General features: G+C 48.9%; 2 protein-coding genes and 1 pseudogene across 3 annotated transcripts; all 3 read right to left on the bottom strand.

Moving 5' to 3' along the window:
• Positions 1-75: 75 nt before the first annotated feature.
• LOC308610142 (acetylcholine receptor subunit beta-like) lies at positions 76-2,903 on the bottom strand. The gene is made up of 4 exons (XM_081259399.1): positions 2,578-2,903; positions 1,899-2,080; positions 1,397-1,559; positions 76-1,092 (listed from the first exon to the last, which is right to left on the bottom strand). The coding sequence occupies exons 1-4, from the start codon at positions 2,791-2,793 to the stop codon at positions 979-981; spliced, it is 675 nt and encodes a 224-aa protein (XP_081115525.1). The 5' UTR covers positions 2,794-2,903; the 3' UTR covers positions 76-978.
• Positions 2,904-3,388: 485 nt separating this feature from the next.
• On the bottom strand, positions 3,389-8,285 carry LOC308610174 (uncharacterized protein; the record flags this gene model as incomplete). Its single annotated transcript, XM_081259419.1, has 5 exons — positions 3,389-3,501; positions 5,242-6,176; positions 7,514-7,823; positions 7,942-7,999; positions 8,148-8,285. 5 exons carry the CDS (start codon positions 8,283-8,285, stop codon positions 3,389-3,391), a joined length of 1,554 nt encoding a protein of 517 aa, XP_081115545.1.
• A 549-nt stretch (positions 8,286-8,834) lies between these two features.
• LOC308610143 (uncharacterized protein SPEM2-like) lies at positions 8,835-10,780 on the bottom strand (annotated as a pseudogene). The gene is made up of 3 exons: positions 10,640-10,780; positions 10,420-10,477; positions 8,835-10,287 (listed from the first exon to the last, which is right to left on the bottom strand). The product of its transcript is annotated as an uncharacterized protein SPEM2-like (transcript).
• Positions 10,781-18,370: the final 7,590 nt, after the last annotated feature.

The following is an 18,370-nucleotide window of genomic DNA, read 5'->3' as shown; positions in this document are numbered from 1 at the left end:
ACTGGATCATGCATATAGGATTTCCTCCATTTCACTGTTCAAGACATTAGGACTGCTTACGTAGCCTGTTGGGCTTCTTAGAACTAGCCTGCAGTTCTTAAAAAGTTTCAAGGGAAGCCAGAAATCCAAATTGCTCTGTGAAATATCCACATTTTAAAAGTAGCAAACCAATTCAAATTTTAAACTCTGCTGGCCAACAACATGGGCCACACAAAACACACCAGTTTGTAACCTCTGACGTATACTGTATAATGCTTTTGTTCTCATCTTCTCATATGATCCTCAGACTAGGGGGCAGATACTATTATTCGCTTCATTTTACAGATGGAGAAACTGAGGCACAGAGCAGTTTAGTAGCTTGTCCAAAGTTTGAGCATCAAAGCTGGAACTTGAGGTTTTTACAGTGTGCTTTTTTATCCTCATTACAAATGCATCCTTTTAGAAAGAACCTTTTCTTATCCTAAAGATAATACATATTACAAAATACAATAAAGTACAGAAAGGTCAAAACAAAGAAAAAACGACCACTAGTCCCAACATGCCCACATAAGCACTATTACTTAGTGTATTTCCTTACAGAAAACATAATTTCCCTCTTCATTCAATCAGAGGTACCGGCTGTATAGGTTAGGATCTGTGCTCGGTGCTGGGGATATTACAGTGAACAGCCATAGTTCCTGCCCTCAGAAGGCTTACAATCTAGTTCTTGTTCTTTGTTCCATTCATTGCCAACCTAGATGTGAATATCCAATGGGGCTTCTTCAAGAAGCAAAAGAGTAAATAAGCAGATAGTGCATGTCAGGTGGGCCCAAGGCCCCCAGCTGCCCAGTCCCACTTGGGCTTCCTCCCTAGAAACGAAATGAGGAGAGGATTGGACTCCTAGTGAAGGAGTTAAGATGCAGAAAGGGATAGGACTTGAGAGTACTATCAAACTCTCAACTCAAGTGGCCGAGGTCCTCGGTCTCGGCCCTCTCGTCCTCAAGGAAAGGGGTCGGGAGGGGGCAAGTGGTACGTGGCATCCAGAAAGATGACGAGGGTCCACAGGAAGAGGCGGTCCACCACCATGGCCACAAACTGCCAGTCCTCCTTCAACTGGGGGTAGGAAGATTAAACTGTTCCTGGGCTCCAGACAACCAGGGAAGGCGGCCTCAAGGCCCTGTACCGCACCCAGGTCCTCATACCACAGCTTTGAGACAAGGGCGGGCCCGCAGAATAGCAGAGAGCGAAACTGCAGGCGACGGATGTGAGTAAAGAACAAGTGGGAAGCCAGGGGGCGGGACCAAGTGAGGCAAACTTCCAATCAGAAAAATAATCGAGTTCTGGGGGCGGAGCCTAAGTTTGCCGGTGGAGCCAAGGCCACCCAGGCCTTGCCTTAACCCACCCTCTTTGGAGTCACAGCTTCGTGGTCCTCCTGTTCCCGCAGCTGTTGAGCGGTGTAGCTGATTGAAGAAACGACCTCCCGTAGGTCGGGAGGCAGGCACACAGCCTGGCTTGGACCATCGATAAATGGCCGCAGGTCCGGGGCAGACAGTTCAGGCTGGAACGTGGAAGAGGCGAGTCTGTTTGGCCACGACCGGGGCACAAAGACGGCCTGCGTGGGTGCTCTAGGCCCCGCCCCAGCTCCCTCCTCCAACGCCCATCCAGGTTTCAAAACGTGAGAGAGCCCTTCAGGTTCTCTTCAGCAGCGGCGACCTCTCTAGCCTTCCGCAATTCCTCCTATTCCCTTACGCTTTAGTTCCCACCTCCCCGCAAAGTGGGCAACAGAAGGGGTACTACAACTCCCATGATGCTCAACCACGACATCCTCTGAGAGCTTAGGACGCCTGCCTCCGCACAGTCTTCTGGGAACTGTAGTTCTCCCTCTCCCTTCTACGTGGGCCATGGGGAGTAGATACTACCTGTTGTGTTTGGGGAAGAGAAAATCATGTGGTGGCTTGCGGATGAAATATTCATCTGTTCCCCGACCCCAGCCACTTCCTGGAGAATCCCTGAGAGGTATAGGAGGTGGCTCCGGTATCTGGTCTCTCTCAGGTTTGGGTCTCTTCAGACCCAGATACGGAGGGAGTTTGTGGATAAAGATCTGCTGAGTAGAAGAAGAGCCATCTTGGAGGGGGCTCTTATGCTTTCAGACCAGAAGGGAAGCCGCCAACCACCCCCACGGCACGTGCCCATTCCTGCGCATGCGTGCATGCATCCCACAGATGAAATGCAACTACACAGCCCAAGAGTCCTTAAGGGGGTTAGGAGGCATCCTGACTGGAAAGAAAAGTTCTGAGGGCTTCCACCCTGATAGTACCTAACCCTGAGAATGCTTCCTTGGGACCCACGAAGGAGAGAAGTATTGATGAAGAGAGTCTGGGATCTACGCAATGTTAATGATGGGAGGATAAAATTAATTGGGCAACATTTCAACACCCAAAGACCTTGGCACTTTGACACTCTACCAGGAGTTGTAGTTCTCCCTCAGGTCTGTGAGAGGGAAGGTTGAAAGTTGGTGGGAGTGAGGAGCGATACCTGGACAAAAAGCCAAATACTAGGATTGAGAGTTAACACAGGTTGGAGAGGAGATCTTCTTACCTGACGGACCCAAAGGGGCATTTGGTGGGTGTGGGGTGAGCGATGGTGCAGGTTGAGGACTACGATGTTAAGGATGACTGAGAAGGTGACGAGGACCATGGTAAACATGAGGTATTTGATAATGACGGGGACAGACAGGGAGGTCTCAGGCACTTTGTCTGCCAGCAGCAGCAGGAACACAGTAAGGGTCAGCAGGGCAAAGATCGAGAGCCCCATCTGCTCTACTTGGGGGACAGAGGGGAAGGCGGAAGGATTAGGCTTTGCCAGAAAGCAATCTCCCTGGCATAATCAGTGACCGTGTTTCCAGCCCACTCAAGGACAGGCTTTTGGAAGGGCCAACTGCATGCAAATAACTCCTACATTTATACCTCCAACCTGGACTGATTCCCCTAAATTCCACACATGTATCCACCTGCCTACTTAACCTCTCCATTTGGGTGTCCAATAGACACCTCGACCTTAACATGTCCAAAACTTAATTCCCTCACCACCGACTCCCCACACAGTCTTCCTCAGGTCATAAATGACAACTCGATCTTTCCTGTGGCTCAGGCCAAATCCCTTGGAGTCATTCTCAGCTCTCCTCTCTCTCATCCCATATCCAATCCATACCAAACCCTATTGGCTCTACCTTCAACATATATCCTGAAACTGATGACTTATCCCATCTACCACTACCATCCTGGTACAAGCCACCATTACCTCAGATCTGAGTTATTACAAAGGCCTCCTCTTTGATTCATCCTTTGTCCCCCCTGCTGACTGTTCTCAACAGAGCAGCCACATTGATCCCGTTAAAATGTAAATCAGATCAACCAAGAGCCCCAAACACAGCCCAGAATGGGGGAGGCAAGTTTGCATACATCTGGTCGTGACCCAAGAGACCAGATGAGGAAAACTGAAGCCTGGGCTCTTTCTCACAGTCTGGGGAAATCAGGCATTGGGTGTCCATCCCTACATCTTACCTCCTCCCCAGAGGGTGGCTTCTGAGCCACCCTAAAAAGAACTAAGTTCTCTGCGCTCTGGGGGAGCTTTAAGATGCTGGGCGTGGGTGACAGGGAAAGGAAAATTGCTCTAAACTCTAAAGCACTGCTCTCCAATAGCATTTTTCATGATGATGGAAATGTTCTAAATCTGTGCCGTCCAATGCAGTAGCCACTAGCTCCATGTGGCTACTGAGCACTTAGAAGATCATGGCACTGAGGAAGAGAATTTCTTTTTTTTTTCTGGCCAAGCCATGAAGCTTGCGGGGTCTGAATTCCCCGACCAGGGATTGAACCACCGCCACATCAGTGAAAGCGCCAAGTCCCAACAACTGGACTGCCAGGGAACAGAATTGGATGTCAGGGAAATTCTGTTCCCTGAGGAAGAGAATTTTTAACTTTTTAACTTAATTTTTAATAGAATTAATTTTCCTTAACTTTAAGTAATTTACATTCTAATAGGCCTTTGGCTAGTGGCTACTGTAATTGACAGTGCAGCTCTAGGGCCTTGGGGATAACGGATTTAGCTAGACAGCGATGGAGGGAAAGCAGGGATAGTTTAGGTCCTCATCAGGCCCTGTGGGATGGGGCTGGGTTGGATGTCCTCAAAAGTCCACAGAACACTTCTCTTGTCTCTTTATTCCTCATGCTTATCTGTCCCCTCTTTTTCTAAGTTTCTCATCACACACTGATATCCCCACTCCTTGATGGTCTCTGGTGAGTTGTTGGATGTTGGAAGCCATCCTGGAGCCATTGCACCATGACAAAGTCATGAAGCAACGGAAGGCGAAACTGCAAGGCAGCGCCGTGCCAGGAAGGTGGACTACAGCTCTGTTGTTATGTTTTATGATAATAAGTTTAAATATAGGGGCAATTTTGGGGGGATGTTGCTCCACGTGAAAGAAAAATTCCTCTAGGACTCCCCCTCCTGAAACTACCACAGAATGGGAAGTACCCACTAAAGACCCAGGGAAATGGGTAAAGAATTAAGAGCCTGGAACTAAAGGGATAATTTTTTTAATGAAAAACACCCTCTAGTATGGAGTTATGGCCATGGGCTGGAGTTCCTGATCACATAGGAAATTTATGGTTCTATTATAAAGGAAGATTAATTCTAGAAAAGCAAATGCCTAGAGCAGAATTAGTTGCTAGGATAGGGAGAAAGCACTGTCTCAGTTGAAGGAAACAACGAGAAAGGGCATGCAGGGTACATTGTAAATATTTTCGTGGAACCATTGTAAAAGGTTGCCCATGCAAGAAGAGAAATAGGAACAAGTAGCTTCAACTTTTACAACTAAAATAATCATATAACTGCTTGGCTTGGTTACTAAGAAATAACCTGTGATTAATGGGAACTTGGGAAATATTTTAATAGGACATCTAGAAACTAGGGGATATTTTTTTTTTTTAAAAAAATCTTTATAGAACATTTTGAGGTTTGATTGTGCTAAGATTGTTTGGTCACATACCTGGTAATGTAATCAACTACAATATATAAACCTGTGATTGTAAACAATAAAGAAGAGAGAGAAACATGCAATGCTGATACTTTAAGAAGTGTAATAGATTTATTTCCTTCGCCGACGCTATCCATCCCTCGGGTATCCCTTGACTCGCTGGAGCTGGACTCCGGCAGCTGGATGTGGCCCTATGAAGGCGCCTGGGAGACAGAGCTTCGCACTTGACCCTGTCTGCTGTCTCTGGCGGGCATCAAAGACCACATGCCCTAGCCGGGTGCCTGCTGGTTTTGGGAGGCGTAGACATCTGGCGATAGTTCTGGCAGGCTGGGGGGATGCTATCGGGTGGTACACCCAGGCTTGGCTGCCTGTTCGCTGCGAGGAGGTTAGCAGGTCATTGTAGGCCCCCTGAGCCTTGGCAGAGCAGGAGTTGTGACTGGGTGGGACAGAAGTCCATGGTATGTGCTGCCCTGCATCCTCCTTTCGAGGAACTGTCTCAGATATAAATGACTTTTGGGTCTGACGTGGGCCCAAAACTTGGACAGAGTCAGTTCCTAGAGGGTTCTTGTGGAGGCCAGGGTTTGGGATAAGGCCTGAGTTGTTATGGAGGCCTCGTCTCTTGGATAAGCCAGAGTCTTGAGTAAGGGCTGGACCCTTATGGGGGCCAGGATCTCGATTAATTCCTGAGTCCTCGTGGAAGTTAGGGTCATGGGTATGTTCTGAGCTCCTGTAAATTCCAGCATCTTGGGTAAGGCCAGGATTCTTATGGAGGTCAGAATCTTGAGTAAGGCCTTGGCTCCTGCAGACTCCAGAAGCTTGGGTCAGGCCTGGATTCTTGTAGTCTCCGGAGTCTCGGGTAAGGCTTGAGCCCTTATGGAGGCGAGCGGTTTGCACAGGACCTGGGCTCTTATGGAGATCAGACTCCTGGCAAAGGACTGAGCTCTTGTTGACTGCAGAGTCTTGGGCATGGCATGGACTCTTCTGTGGCCAAGAATCTTGGGTAATGACTGGATTCTTCTGAAGGTCAGAGTCTTGGGAAAGGCTTGGATTCTTGCAGAGGTAAGGGTCTTTGGTAAGGCCTCGAAGTTCGTGGAGGCCTGGATCTTGAGCAAGGCCTGGGTTCTTGGGGAGGCCTGTGTCTCCGGTAAGGCCTGGGGTCCTTTGGAGGACAGAGCATTGGTTGAGACCTAGACTCTCATGAAGTTCTGGGGGTTGGGGCTGGTTTGGGGTTTGGGAAGTAGTGGATAACTGGGGAGGGATGGGGCCCTGGGGAGAGAGGACAGACTGAGGAGACTTGGAGGTTGGGGGAAAGGTGGGGGTTTGTATTAAGGTGGAGGGCTTCTGGTGGTTGCTGTGTTGATGAAGGACAAAGGATCTGGGAAAACAAGAGGCAGAGAAAGAGTGCATGGTGGAGGCATGGTGCATGGTGAGCTCTGGGCACTGGTCGGAGAATGGAAGCAAGGTTGAGAAGGTGCAGCATCCTTGGAGTACACCAGGAATTTGGGGTAGACTGGAGTCTGGGGATCCGTGTTTCTCTTCTCAGACTGGCAAGGGTGGGAGCTACAGTGAGTGAAGGTCTTGGACTGTACAAATTTGTCTTTGGCATCATTTGGGATCTTCCATTCCATAGTCCCCAACTCCACGTAACCCAGTATGGACCCTGTGGAGGGCTTGGCACTGTCCCCACTACATTGCTTCAGTGTTTGCTCAGCTGTACCAGAGCTCACCAGACCATGCCCCTCTTGGGGCCTGGAGAGGGTACCCAAGTCATTTCTGGAGTACCCAGAGTTCTGAGGGGGACACACATGGAATAAGTTCTGCTTTATGCTGCGGGCATAGTAGACCACATGGCCAGAGGAGAGGCCTTGGTCGAAGGTAGACAAGGTAGAGAGAATAGAATCTAGGATGGGGGTACGGGTGGTGGAAGGGACTGGAGGGGTCGTCAGGGCCATGACCAGTGCTGGGACAGAGGTTGTGGCAGAGATCGGGACAGGGGCTGGTGTAGGGGCTAGGGCAGGAGTAGTAGCAGGGGCAGAAGTTGGGGGAGGGACCAGAGTGTTGGCATGGGTATAGGTCAGATGAGCATGGGTCAGGGTGCAGAGAGAAGTGTGGCCCAGGAATTGGGCTGAGGCATGTGAGGGGGCCTGGGCTTGGGCCTGGGCTGGGGTATGGGCTGAGGTATGCTCCGGGCCATGGACCTGGGCAGGGCTGTGCTCAGGGGTGAGGGCTGGTGAGGGGGTCTGGGCCTGGGGGGTAGTGTGCTCAGGGAGGTGGAGTGTGGAGCAAGTCTGGGCCTGAGGTGGGGCGTGCACAGAGGGGTGCTTGTAGGAGAAGGTCTGGGCCTTGGCAGGAGAATGTGCAGGGAGCTGAACTGGGGGGCAGGTCTGGGCCCGGGCTGAGTCATAGTCTGGGGTCTTAGTCTTGCTCTCTTGGGGCAGGCAGAGTGGAACCACGTCCACCTTGCTTATCCTGCGGAGCTTGGAAGATGTCTCTCACCTGGAGTTAAAGGTGGCTTGGGACTTTAAGGCTGTGAACGGAGGGGCCTCCCCAGCTCCCACTACCCCCTCCTTCCACAGTCCCCGTGGAGCCTCCGTGGAAGCCCGAGCCCGTCCACACTGCGGCGGCATCCAGCAGCACTTAGAAGCCGTCTCATCATCTGTTTCTGGTATCCAGGATTCAAGGTGGTTTGGGTGCCTGTGCAGGAAGCTCGGGCGATGGCGGAAGCAGGGAGAAACTCTTGAACACAGGTTCTTGGGATCCACGGAGCAGCACATGCGATGGCTGCCTCCACAGCTGGCTTGCTTGTCTGCAGGGAAAGGCGAGATGGGACAGGGCCTGGGTTCCTGAGGGGCTGAGAATCAAGGCAGGGATAGAAGAAAGGGGACAGGCCCACATCCCCTGAGGCCACACTGGCGCCCACTTACCTTTGGGGAAAATACGGTTGAAACCTGCCCGCAAGAATCTCTTCAGATGCATCCAGAGCTGAGGGAAGCAAGGGAGCGTGGAGTACGGGATCAGGGTGAGCCCTGAAATCCAACCCTTGTCCGGCCACACTGCAGCAGCCATCCCATCTCAGCCCCTTCAAGACCCCAGGGCTCCCCCAACCACACTGCCCAGATCCTGCCCTCACCAGAGTCACCACGTTGATCCACACATTGAGCAAGATGATGCTGACCAGGATCAGAAGAATTGAGTCTCCTAGGTCTTGGCATTTCCTGGGTGTGGTGCCAGAGCACGCCTCGGCTAGGTAATGGGTTTGCTCAGCCATGGCCGGGGGTCCCAGGACTGCCTGGGTCCGCTGGCCTCCATATATGTATACTGGGAGACAGACTGGGTCATAATGGGGCAGGTGGTGGCGTCACAGTGAGGGAGGGGGACGAAAAGGAGGGCCAGGCGTGGCATTCCATGGTTCCCCGGGTGAGGTAAGCTGAGCCTGGACAGCCAAACAGGGCCCGGAGGCCGGCACACCTCCCCTCGAGGTGTCAAACATTCGCTCACCGCCCACTGACTCACTTGTTCAAATGTCACATTCCATCTCTTGGCCCCTCCTGAGACTAGAAAGACCTTGGCCTCAGAGCCCTGCGGAAGGCCTGGCTGGAGTCCAGAGCCTCAGCCTTCTTCATGCCCTTCACTGGCTGTGGAGCTGGACCTGCCCAGATGTGGAACCTCCCAGTTTGGAAGCAGCTTCTTGTTTGAGGCTCTTTGGGGACAGGGACAGCTGAGACACAGAGGAGGTGCCCAGAGACCAGTGGTGTGGAGACTGCAGCTGCAGATCTACTTAGTGCATGGTATCGGACCAGGAGGGGCCTGCTGGCAGGACTGTGGCCACTAAACCAAGGGGACCCTCAGGCCCAGAAGGGGACACTGGCTTCTTATTGCAGGAAGCCAAAGGCAGGGACCCAAGCTGGCAGAAGGAGTGGCGCTTCCAAGCCACAGACCGCCAATGTTTTCTGGACCATGGCGCTCTTTATTCCTCTCTCCATGCCCTGCCGCTCCCCACCCGCCCCCATTAGCTGCTGGCCAGTTCATTTTCCCAGTCTGGCTTCCGTGCAGAGAGGGCCTCGAGGCCGAGGTGGAAGGTAGCAGCGAGTTGGCCCGCGCTTGGCTTCCCGCACTTGCCGCTTCAACTCCAGGCTGTCATACACCTGGTAGTTGGCATTTCCCCCTGGGTTCCGGCTGAGTGGCATGAAGGTGGGCGGGGGTGGAGGGTGTTCGGTAGCCTGGACGTCGGGCAGAGTCTGGGAGGGGCGGAGGAGCAGCGCTGAGCTGGAATCCGAGGCCCGCTGGTAGAGGCCTCGGCCAGCACCGTGAGGGAGGCGGAGGCGGCCAGAGGGTGCCGCACAGGCAGCATCTCTGCCCATTCGGCCGCCCAGCGCCGCACCTCGTGGGGATCCCGGGAGTAGTTCAAGTGTCCCGTGGAGTGGCGCGGGCTGTGGTTGGGCTGGCTGTGAGCACAGCTGTGGAGGCTCCGCCCGTGGGCCGGTGGGGAGTTGCGCTGCCAGGCTTCGGGCCGGTAGCCCTGAGGCACCAGAGCTGATGGAGGCTCAGAGCCCTCCAGACCACGCCGCCGCTGATCCCAGGAGTCATACGGGAGATGGCCCCCTGAGGGGTAAGTTCTGTGCCCCCCAGGGACCCACGAGCTGTTAGGGGGCAGCCGTCGGGTAAGTGGTGGAGACGAGGTCCACTGGTCAGCATCCACATTGCCCCAGATGCGGGATGGCGAGCAAGGGGCCCCGAAGGACTGCAGCCCTAGCTCAGACTTGGCCTCCACACGCTTGGGCATGCGGTGCAGCTCGGGCGACAGGTAGAGACAGGCTGGTGGCTGGATGGCCAGGATCCCACCCTGTCGACCCCAGAGGCCCACGTTGGAGGGCAGACCCATCTGCCGGTAGAGCCCTCCCCAGCACCCCCACGGGTACTTGGGTTGTGGGAAGGAAAGCTGGTCCTCCTCCTCCAGGTAGGAGTCCGGGTCCTCCCAGCTAAAGGAGGGCATCGGAGGCAGCTGTGACATCCCGTGGAGGCGATGCGGCCTACGGAAGCCTGAGCAGCTGGAGGGGAATTTTCTAAATTCTTGGGCCTCCCCTGGTGGCTTCAGGGGTGGCGGCTGCAGCTGCGGCTACGGTTGCGGAGATGGTGGTAGGAGGACGAGGAGTAGCAAGTGGACCGGGCCATTCTCACTTCCACAGGGTCCAGGGTGCAGTGCATGTGGATGTCTTGGGCCTTGGCTGGAGGATGTTTGGAGGAACTTTCACAAGCCTGTGAGATTTCATCTGTGGGAGTCGAGAGTCCGTGAGGGCAGGGCAACTGTCAGAAGATTTCAGGGTTGGGAACCTGGGAGCCTGGGTTTCTAGGGCCCTGGGAATGGCGAGGCGGGGTGCCTCCTAGCTGTCTTCTGTAGTTACTTTTCTGAATAATACAATACATGGTCTTGTCTAAGGCATTCTGGAGCCCATGCCATATCTGGGGTGGGGTGGGGTGGGGTGGGTGAAAATGAAGGCCAGGCTCTCTACCCTCACCACCACTCCCAGCCAAGACCGTTCCTGCAGACGGAGGTGCAGGCTGCAGCTGGTTCCCACCCTCAGCCATCTTCACCCCTACTGGTGATCCCCAACCATCGCTGACCATAGTTGCCATGCTGATCCCAATGCTGACAAGAATGACAATGCCCAGCAACAGGAGTAGGAAGTCCTCCGCATTCTGGGTACTTTCTTGGTATTGATGGCAGCACCCCAGGTTGTCATACCAGAGCTGGTGTTCCATGGTGGGCGGGTCCTAGGGCCGCCTGAGCCGTGGGACGCCCCACCCCCCCCCAACCCCACCGGCCCTGACCCACACTGCACTCATGCCAGGACCTGGGGACACCCACCAACAGGTGAGGGACCATGGTCATAATGAGGCACATTGCAGGGAGTCACAATGCGGAGTTGTCCAATCTTTCATCCACTCAGCTGGTCCTTTAGGTGGCCGTCTCTGCCCTCGGCTCCCACTACATGGAGCCTAGTCCCCAGAGTTCAGTCTGTCCTTCTGTCTCCATGGGGCCTTGCTTAACTTGATTTGCAAGCAGGGTTGCTACAGATGAGAGACAGTCTTCATAGTGACTGGATCATGCATATAGGATTTCCTCCATTTCACTGTTCAAGACATTAGGACCGCTTACGTAGCCTGTTGGGCTTCTTAGAACTAGCCTGCAGTTCTTAAAAAGTTTCAAGGGAAGCCAGAAATCCAAATTGCTCTGTGAAATATCCACATTTTAAAAGTAGCAAACCAATTCAAATTTTAAACTCTGCTGGCCAACAACATGGGCCACACAAAACACACCAGTTTGTAACCTCTGACGTATACTGTATAATGCTTTTGTTCTCATCTTCTCATATGATCCTCAGACTAGGGGGCAGATACTATTATTCGCTTCATTTTACAGATGGAGAAACTGAGGCACAGAGCAGTTTAGTAGCTTGTCCAAAGTTTGAGCATCAAAGCTGGAACTTGAGGTTTTTACAGTGTGCTTTTTTATCCTCATTACAAATGCATCCTTTTAGAAAGAACCTTTTCTTATCCTAAAGATAATACATATTACAAAATACAATAAAGTACAGAAAGGTCAAAACAAAGAAAAAACGACCACTAGTCCCAACATGCCCACATAAGCACTATTACTTAGTGTATTTCCTTACAGAAAACATAATTTCCCTCTTCATTCAATCAGAGGTACCGGCTGTATAGGTTAGAATCTGTGCTCGGTGCTGGGGATATTACAGTGAACAGCCATAGTTCCTGCCCTCAGAAGGCTTACAATCTAGTTCTTGTTCTTTGTTCCATTCATTGCCAACCTAGATGTGAATATCCAATGGGGCTTCTTCAAGAAGCAAGAGTAAATAAGCAGATAGTGCATGTCAGGTGGGCCCAAGGCCCCCAGCTGCCCAGTCCCACTTGGGCTTCCTCCCTAGAAACGAAATGAGGAGAGGATTGGATTCCTAGTGAAGGAGTTAAGATGCAGGAAGGGATAGGACTTGAGAGTACTATCAAACTCTCAACTCAAGTGGGCGAGGACCTCGGTCTCGGCCCTCTCGTCCTCAAGGAAAGGGGTCGGAAGGGGGCAAGTGGTACGTGGCATCCAGAAAGATGACGAGGGTCCACAGGAAGAGGCACTCCACCACCATGGCCACAAACTGCCAGTCCTCCTTCAGCTGGGCGTAGGAAGATTAAATTGTTCCTGAGCTCCAGACCCCCAGAGAAGACGGCTTCAAGGCCCTGTACCGCACCCAGGTCCTCATACCACAGCTTTGAGACAAGGGCGGGCCCGCAGAATAGCAGAGAGAGAAACTGCGGGCGATGGCTTCCCTAGTAAAGCAGTGGTTGAGAGCCTGCCTGCCGATGCAGGGGACACGGGATCGTGCCCCGGTCTGGGAAGATCCCACATGCCGCGGAGAGGCTAGGCCTGTGAGCCACCGCCGCTGAGCCTGCGGGTCCGGAGCCTGTGTTCCGCCAAGGGAGAGGCCACAACAGTGAGAGGCCTGCGTACTGAAAAAAAAAAGCATACCACCATCATCCCAAGCAGATTACAAAATAGCAAGCAGATTATAAAATAATAGTCTACAAGCCTGCTTTTTAAAATACATATCTAAATGCATTGAATATCTTATATAAAAAGCCAAGAGATAGAGATGAAACAAAATACTAAAAGTAAACATCTCCCTCCCCAAAACGCTAACTGCCTTCCAGTCATGAGGAGAACATCACACAAACCCAAGTTGAAGGAAAGTCTATGAAATACGTGAACCAGGACTCTTCAAAATTGTCATTAAGAAAATCAAAGTTTGGGACTTTGCTAGTGGTGCAGTCGTTAAGAATCCGTCTGCCAGTGCAGGGGACATGGTTCCAGCCCTGTTCTGGGAAGATCCCACATGCCGCAGAGCAACTCAACCCATACGTCACAACTACTGAGCCTGCGCTCTAGAGCCCGCGAGCCACAACTGCTGAGGCCACACGCCGCAACTACTGAAGCCCGCGCACTCTAGGGCCTGTGTGATGCAACTACTGAGCCCAGGTGCTGCAATTACTGAAGCCCGCACAGTTAGAGCCCGTGCTCCACAACAAGAGAAACCACAACAATCAGCAGTCCACGTACCACAACAAACAGTGGCCCCCACATGCCACAACGAGAGAAAGCCCACACACAGCAACAAAGACCCAACACAGCAAAATATAAACAATAATAAAAATAAATAAAGGCATTATCACAGAAAAATAAATGAGGAAATAATTTTTCTTTAAAAAGAATAACTGGTGGGGCAGTGGTTAAGAACCCGCCTGCCAGTGCACGGGACACGGGTTTGAGCCCTGGTCCTGGAAGATCCCACATGCTGAAGAGCAACTAAGCCCGTGAACCCCAACTATTCAGCCTGCACGTCTGGAGCCTGTGCTCCGCAACAAGAGGGGCCGCAGCATTGAGAGGCCCACGCACCACGATGAGGAGTGGCCCCTGTTAAATGCAACTAGAGAAGGCCCTCACACAGAAAGAAGACCCAACACAGCCAAAAATAAATAAAAAATAAATAAAAATAAATACATTGAAAAGAAAAACCTATACATTTCCCTTTCTGCAAATGTAGGTTTTCGAGGCAAGAGTAGAGCCTCAGAAAGAATGTCTGCCAACAGAACAATCACTAGTTCACTAAATACAAATTGTAGGATACTTTTGAAGAATCCCATCACAGCTAGATAATTGGTCCAGAATCAAAAGTAAATACTGGAAGAAAAATGAAATCAACGGTATACCACAGAGGTGGTAGGCAGACTGGCCTGGACTAAGACATCTTCAGTCATAGATAATAAGGGTGCTGATTTGTAAGCATCATTCTCGTCCCACTGTGGACTTCCTTCTGCGACCGTATAAGGATACCACCAGATCATCTTGAAATCAAGTCATGAAATGTACTTTTGTATTTTTAAGAATAATTCTTGTCCTTAAATTAACATTTCTTCTTAGTTTAGTCATGGTCCTCTATTACTTCTAAAACATTATATCTTATTTGATTAGAGACAGAGTTCAAAAAATAAAAATAAACTGTGATCAAATAGCAGGAACAAACTGTAGTAACCGAAATTACTTCAATCTAAACTGAAGATGATTTCTGTATCTCTGTCTTTTACAGTTGTCTCCATTGGGGAAAAAAATTATGTACCTAATAATTAACTTAGCTGGAATGAGTCAGACTGCACTTGTAAAAGTTTCAGAAGACCAATGAGCTGTGCTAAACAGTACCACTATCCACCTGATCAGAAATTACCCTCCAAAAGTTTCTTTAGATAAGTAACAAAACAAAAATTTAAACAAAAGTAGAACTACTAGAAAAAAATCAGAGATTCATTGTTTAAGTCAGTAATTTGTCTTTAGTCAGTATTTTGCCTCATACATTATGATTTTCCCTGTGGAAACCCAATTATTATCCTGAAAACAAGACCACTTTAGAAAGCAAATGCATCGTGACAAAAGAAAGAAAAGGCAGATTGATGCATTATTAAAATAACTCACACGCCATACCCTGAGGAGTAAGGAAGCCATGGCAGAGCAGGCCCCCTTCTCCTCAATGGACAGCACAGCTGTGGGGAATACACTGCAGCTAGCAGAAGCGTGTCACACTTCCTCAGGGAGGAAGCAAGTTACAGACCACTCTAGAGAGGGCGCCCATAAACTGACGGCCACGCTCATTACCCAACGTCCAGGCCACCCACAGTCTGACTGCAACCCAACTTTCCCACCATTCCCAAACAGGCCCCAGGAACCGTCAGGCCTCTGAGGCTCTGCCAATGCCCTTCCCTCTACCCAAATATCCTTTCCCTCCTCTCTCCGGACCTCAATCCTGCCCAGCTCTAAATGAACACTCCAAGGCCTCTTTCCCTAAGAATGCCTCTCTCAAAACCAAAATTACTTCCTAGAAAATGATCTGCCTCTTACTCATCCATCATTATCTTGGATTCAATACATCATGTAAGATGCCTTATCTGACCAACACAACAATTTTAGAATTAAGAGTCATGTTTTGTACCATCTATGACATGACACGACAACCATTCAGCTCACTAAAACCATTCAATAAATACTCTAATTGAATTGCCCAAAGAGTTGACCTAAAATAACCTAAATGCCAAGCATTCCAAGAACCATCCTGAACCAAATTCACTTCTCATTCGAATGCCAATGTCATACACAGGGATGATGTATTGTCTTGAAATGTACTTGCCTTTATCCAAAACTAGAATATCTGATGAATCAATGGGACACACATGTAAAATATTCTGCAAAGTCAAAAAGCTTTATTTATCGTCCTGTGCTTAATATTCAGCCAGACCTGCATTTTTCTCTAAAGCTTATACAATTACTGAGTATGCAAGAAGCATTAGAATAGAGACTAAGTCTATTGAGAAGAAAACTGGAAGCGAAGGTCATCAATCATTTTCTACTTTGAATAATCTCTTTCATAAAGAGGTAAATTCTCCTAAATTCCAGAATGAATGAAATTCAATACAGCAAAGTAAAATGCTTTAAATACATAAAATAAATATCTTGGTGGACCTTCCACCATCTGTTTTAGGAACTTAAATTATAAAACAACCCCTAAATTTAAGAAACAGTGTATCAACAGCTAAAATTGAGATTGTTTTTTCCATCTATTACATTGCTTTTCCTGACCAATTTTTGAGAATTGTCACCATTCTGGATCAATAATTCCAAATTATTTCTTGAAGAGAGTGAGATTCCTACCAAGTCATTTAACATGCTTACTAATCAATAAAGATATGAAAAAACAAAAAAACCCATATTTATGAAGCAAGCAAATTATATTAAAAGAGTGACTTAGAGAAAAGGTTGCTGCTTGCCAAGAAAATTTTATTATTATAAAACATTTTCTGTCATTTGTATTTCAGTAGTTTCCCTTCCAGATTATCTGTGTAGCCTTGTAAACACATCATAATCCAAAGCAGTTGAGCTTTATCAATAAAATGTAAATCAACGCAAGAGAGCCAACTGCATAATTAAAACAAAATTGTACTGGGCTTCCCCGGTGAAGCAGTGTTTGAGAGCCTGCCTGCCGATGAAGGGGACACGGGTTCGTGCCCCGGTCCGGGAAGATCCCACATGCCACGGAGCGGCTAGTCCTGTGAGCTACGGCCGCTGAGCCTGCGCGTCCGGAGCCTGTGTTCCGCAAAGGCAGAGGCCACAACAGTGAGAGGCCTGCGTACTGAAAAATAAAAAGCATACCACCATCATCCCAAGCAGATTACAAAATAGAAAGCAGATTATAAAATAATAGTCTACAAGCCTGCTTTTTAAAATATATATCTAAATGCATTGAATATCTTATATAAAAAGCCAAGAGATAGAGAGGAAACAAAATATTAAAAGTAAACATCTCCCTCCCCAAAACCCAAACTCCCTTCCAGTCATGAGGAGAACATCACACAAACCCAAGCTGAGGGACAGTCTATGAAATACGTGAACCAGGACTCTTCAAAATTGTCATTAAGAAAAGGAAAGTCTGGGACTTTCCTGGTGGTGCAGTGGGTAAGAATCTGACTGCTAGTGCAGGGGACACGGGTTCCAGCCCTGTTCCGGGAAGATCCCACATGCCACAGAGCAACTAAGCCCACAGGTCACAACTACTGAGCCTGCGCTCTAGAGCCCGCAATCCACAACTACTGAGGCCACAGGACGCAACTACTGAGCCCAGGTGCTGCAATTACTGAAGCCCGCACAGTTAGAGCCCGTGCTCCACAACAAGAGAAACCACAACAATCAGCAGTCCATGCACCACAACAAAGAGTGGCCCCCACATGCCACAACCAGTGAAAGCCCGCACGCAGCAACAAAGACCCAACACAGCCAAATATAAACAATAATAAAAATAAATAAATAAAGGCATCATCACTTAAAAACAAATGAGGAAATAATTTTTTTTAAAGAATAACTGGTGCGACAGTGGTTCAGAAACCGCCTGCCAGTGCAGGGGACACGGATTTGAGCCCTGGTCCGGGAAGATCCCACATGCTGCAGCGCATCTAAGCCAGTGAGCCACAACTACTCAGCCTGCGGGTCTGGAGCCTGTGCTCTGCAACAAGAGGGGACGCGGCAGTGACACGCCGACGCACCACCATGAGGAGTGGCCCGTGTTCACCACAATTAGAGAAGGCCCTTGCACAGAAACGAAGACCCAACACAACGAAAAATAAATAAAAATAAATAAAAATAAATACATTTAAAAGGAAAACCTATACATTTCCCTATCTGCAAATGTAGGTTTTCGAGGCAAGAGTAGAGCTTCAGAAAGAATGTCTGCAAACAGAACAATCACTAGTTCACTAAGTACAAATTGTAGGATACTTCTGAAGAATCCCATCACAGCTAGATAACTGGTCAAGAACCAAAAGTAAATACTGGAAGAAAAATGAAATCAACAGTGTACCACAGAGGTGGTAGGCAGACTGGCCTGGACTAAGACATCTTCAGAAATAGATAATAAGGGTGCTGATTTGTAAGCATCATTCTCGTCCCACTGTGGACTTCCTTCTGCGACAGTATAAGGATACCACCAAATCATCTTGAAATCAAGTCATAAAACGTACTTTTATATTTTTAAAAATCAATTCTTGTCCTTAAATTAACTTTTCTTATCAGTTTAGTAATGGTCCTCTATTACTTCTAAAACATTAAATCTTATTTGATTAGAAACAGACTTTAAAAAAATAAAAATAAACTGTGATCAAACAGCAGGAACGAAGAGTAGTAACTAAAATTTCTTCAATCTAAACTGAAGATGATTTCTGTATCTCTTTCTTTTACATTTGTCTCCATAAGGGGAAAAAATTATGTACCTCATAATTAACTTGGCTGGAATGAATCAGACTGCATTTGTAAATGTTTCAAAAGACCAATGAGCTGTGCTAAACAGTACCACTATCCACCTGAGCAGAAATAACTATACATAAGTTTCTTTACATAACTAACAAAACAAAAATTTAAACAAAAGAAGAACTACTAGAACAAAATTAGAGATTCATTTTTTAAGTCAGTAATTTGCGTCATACATTGTGACTTTCCCTGTGGAAACCCAATTATTATCCTGAAAACAAGACCACTTTAGAAAGCAAGTGCATTGTGACAAAAGAAAGAAAAGGCAGATTGATACATTATTAAAATAACTCACACGCCATACCCTGAGGAGTAAGGAAGCCATGGCAGAGGAGGCCCCTTTCTCCTCCATGGACAGCACAGCTGTGGGGAAGACACTGCAGCTAGCAGAAGCGTGTCACACTTCCTCAGGGAGGAAGCAAGTTACAGACCACTCTAGAGAG

Source organism: Mesoplodon bidens (assembly GCF_964165515.1).
Source record: "Mesoplodon bidens genome assembly, contig: HAP1_SCAFFOLD_84, whole genome shotgun sequence".
Classification (NCBI taxonomy): Eukaryota; Metazoa; Chordata; class Mammalia; order Artiodactyla; family Ziphiidae; genus Mesoplodon; species Mesoplodon bidens.
This window is presented reverse-complemented; position numbering and strand designations above follow the sequence as displayed.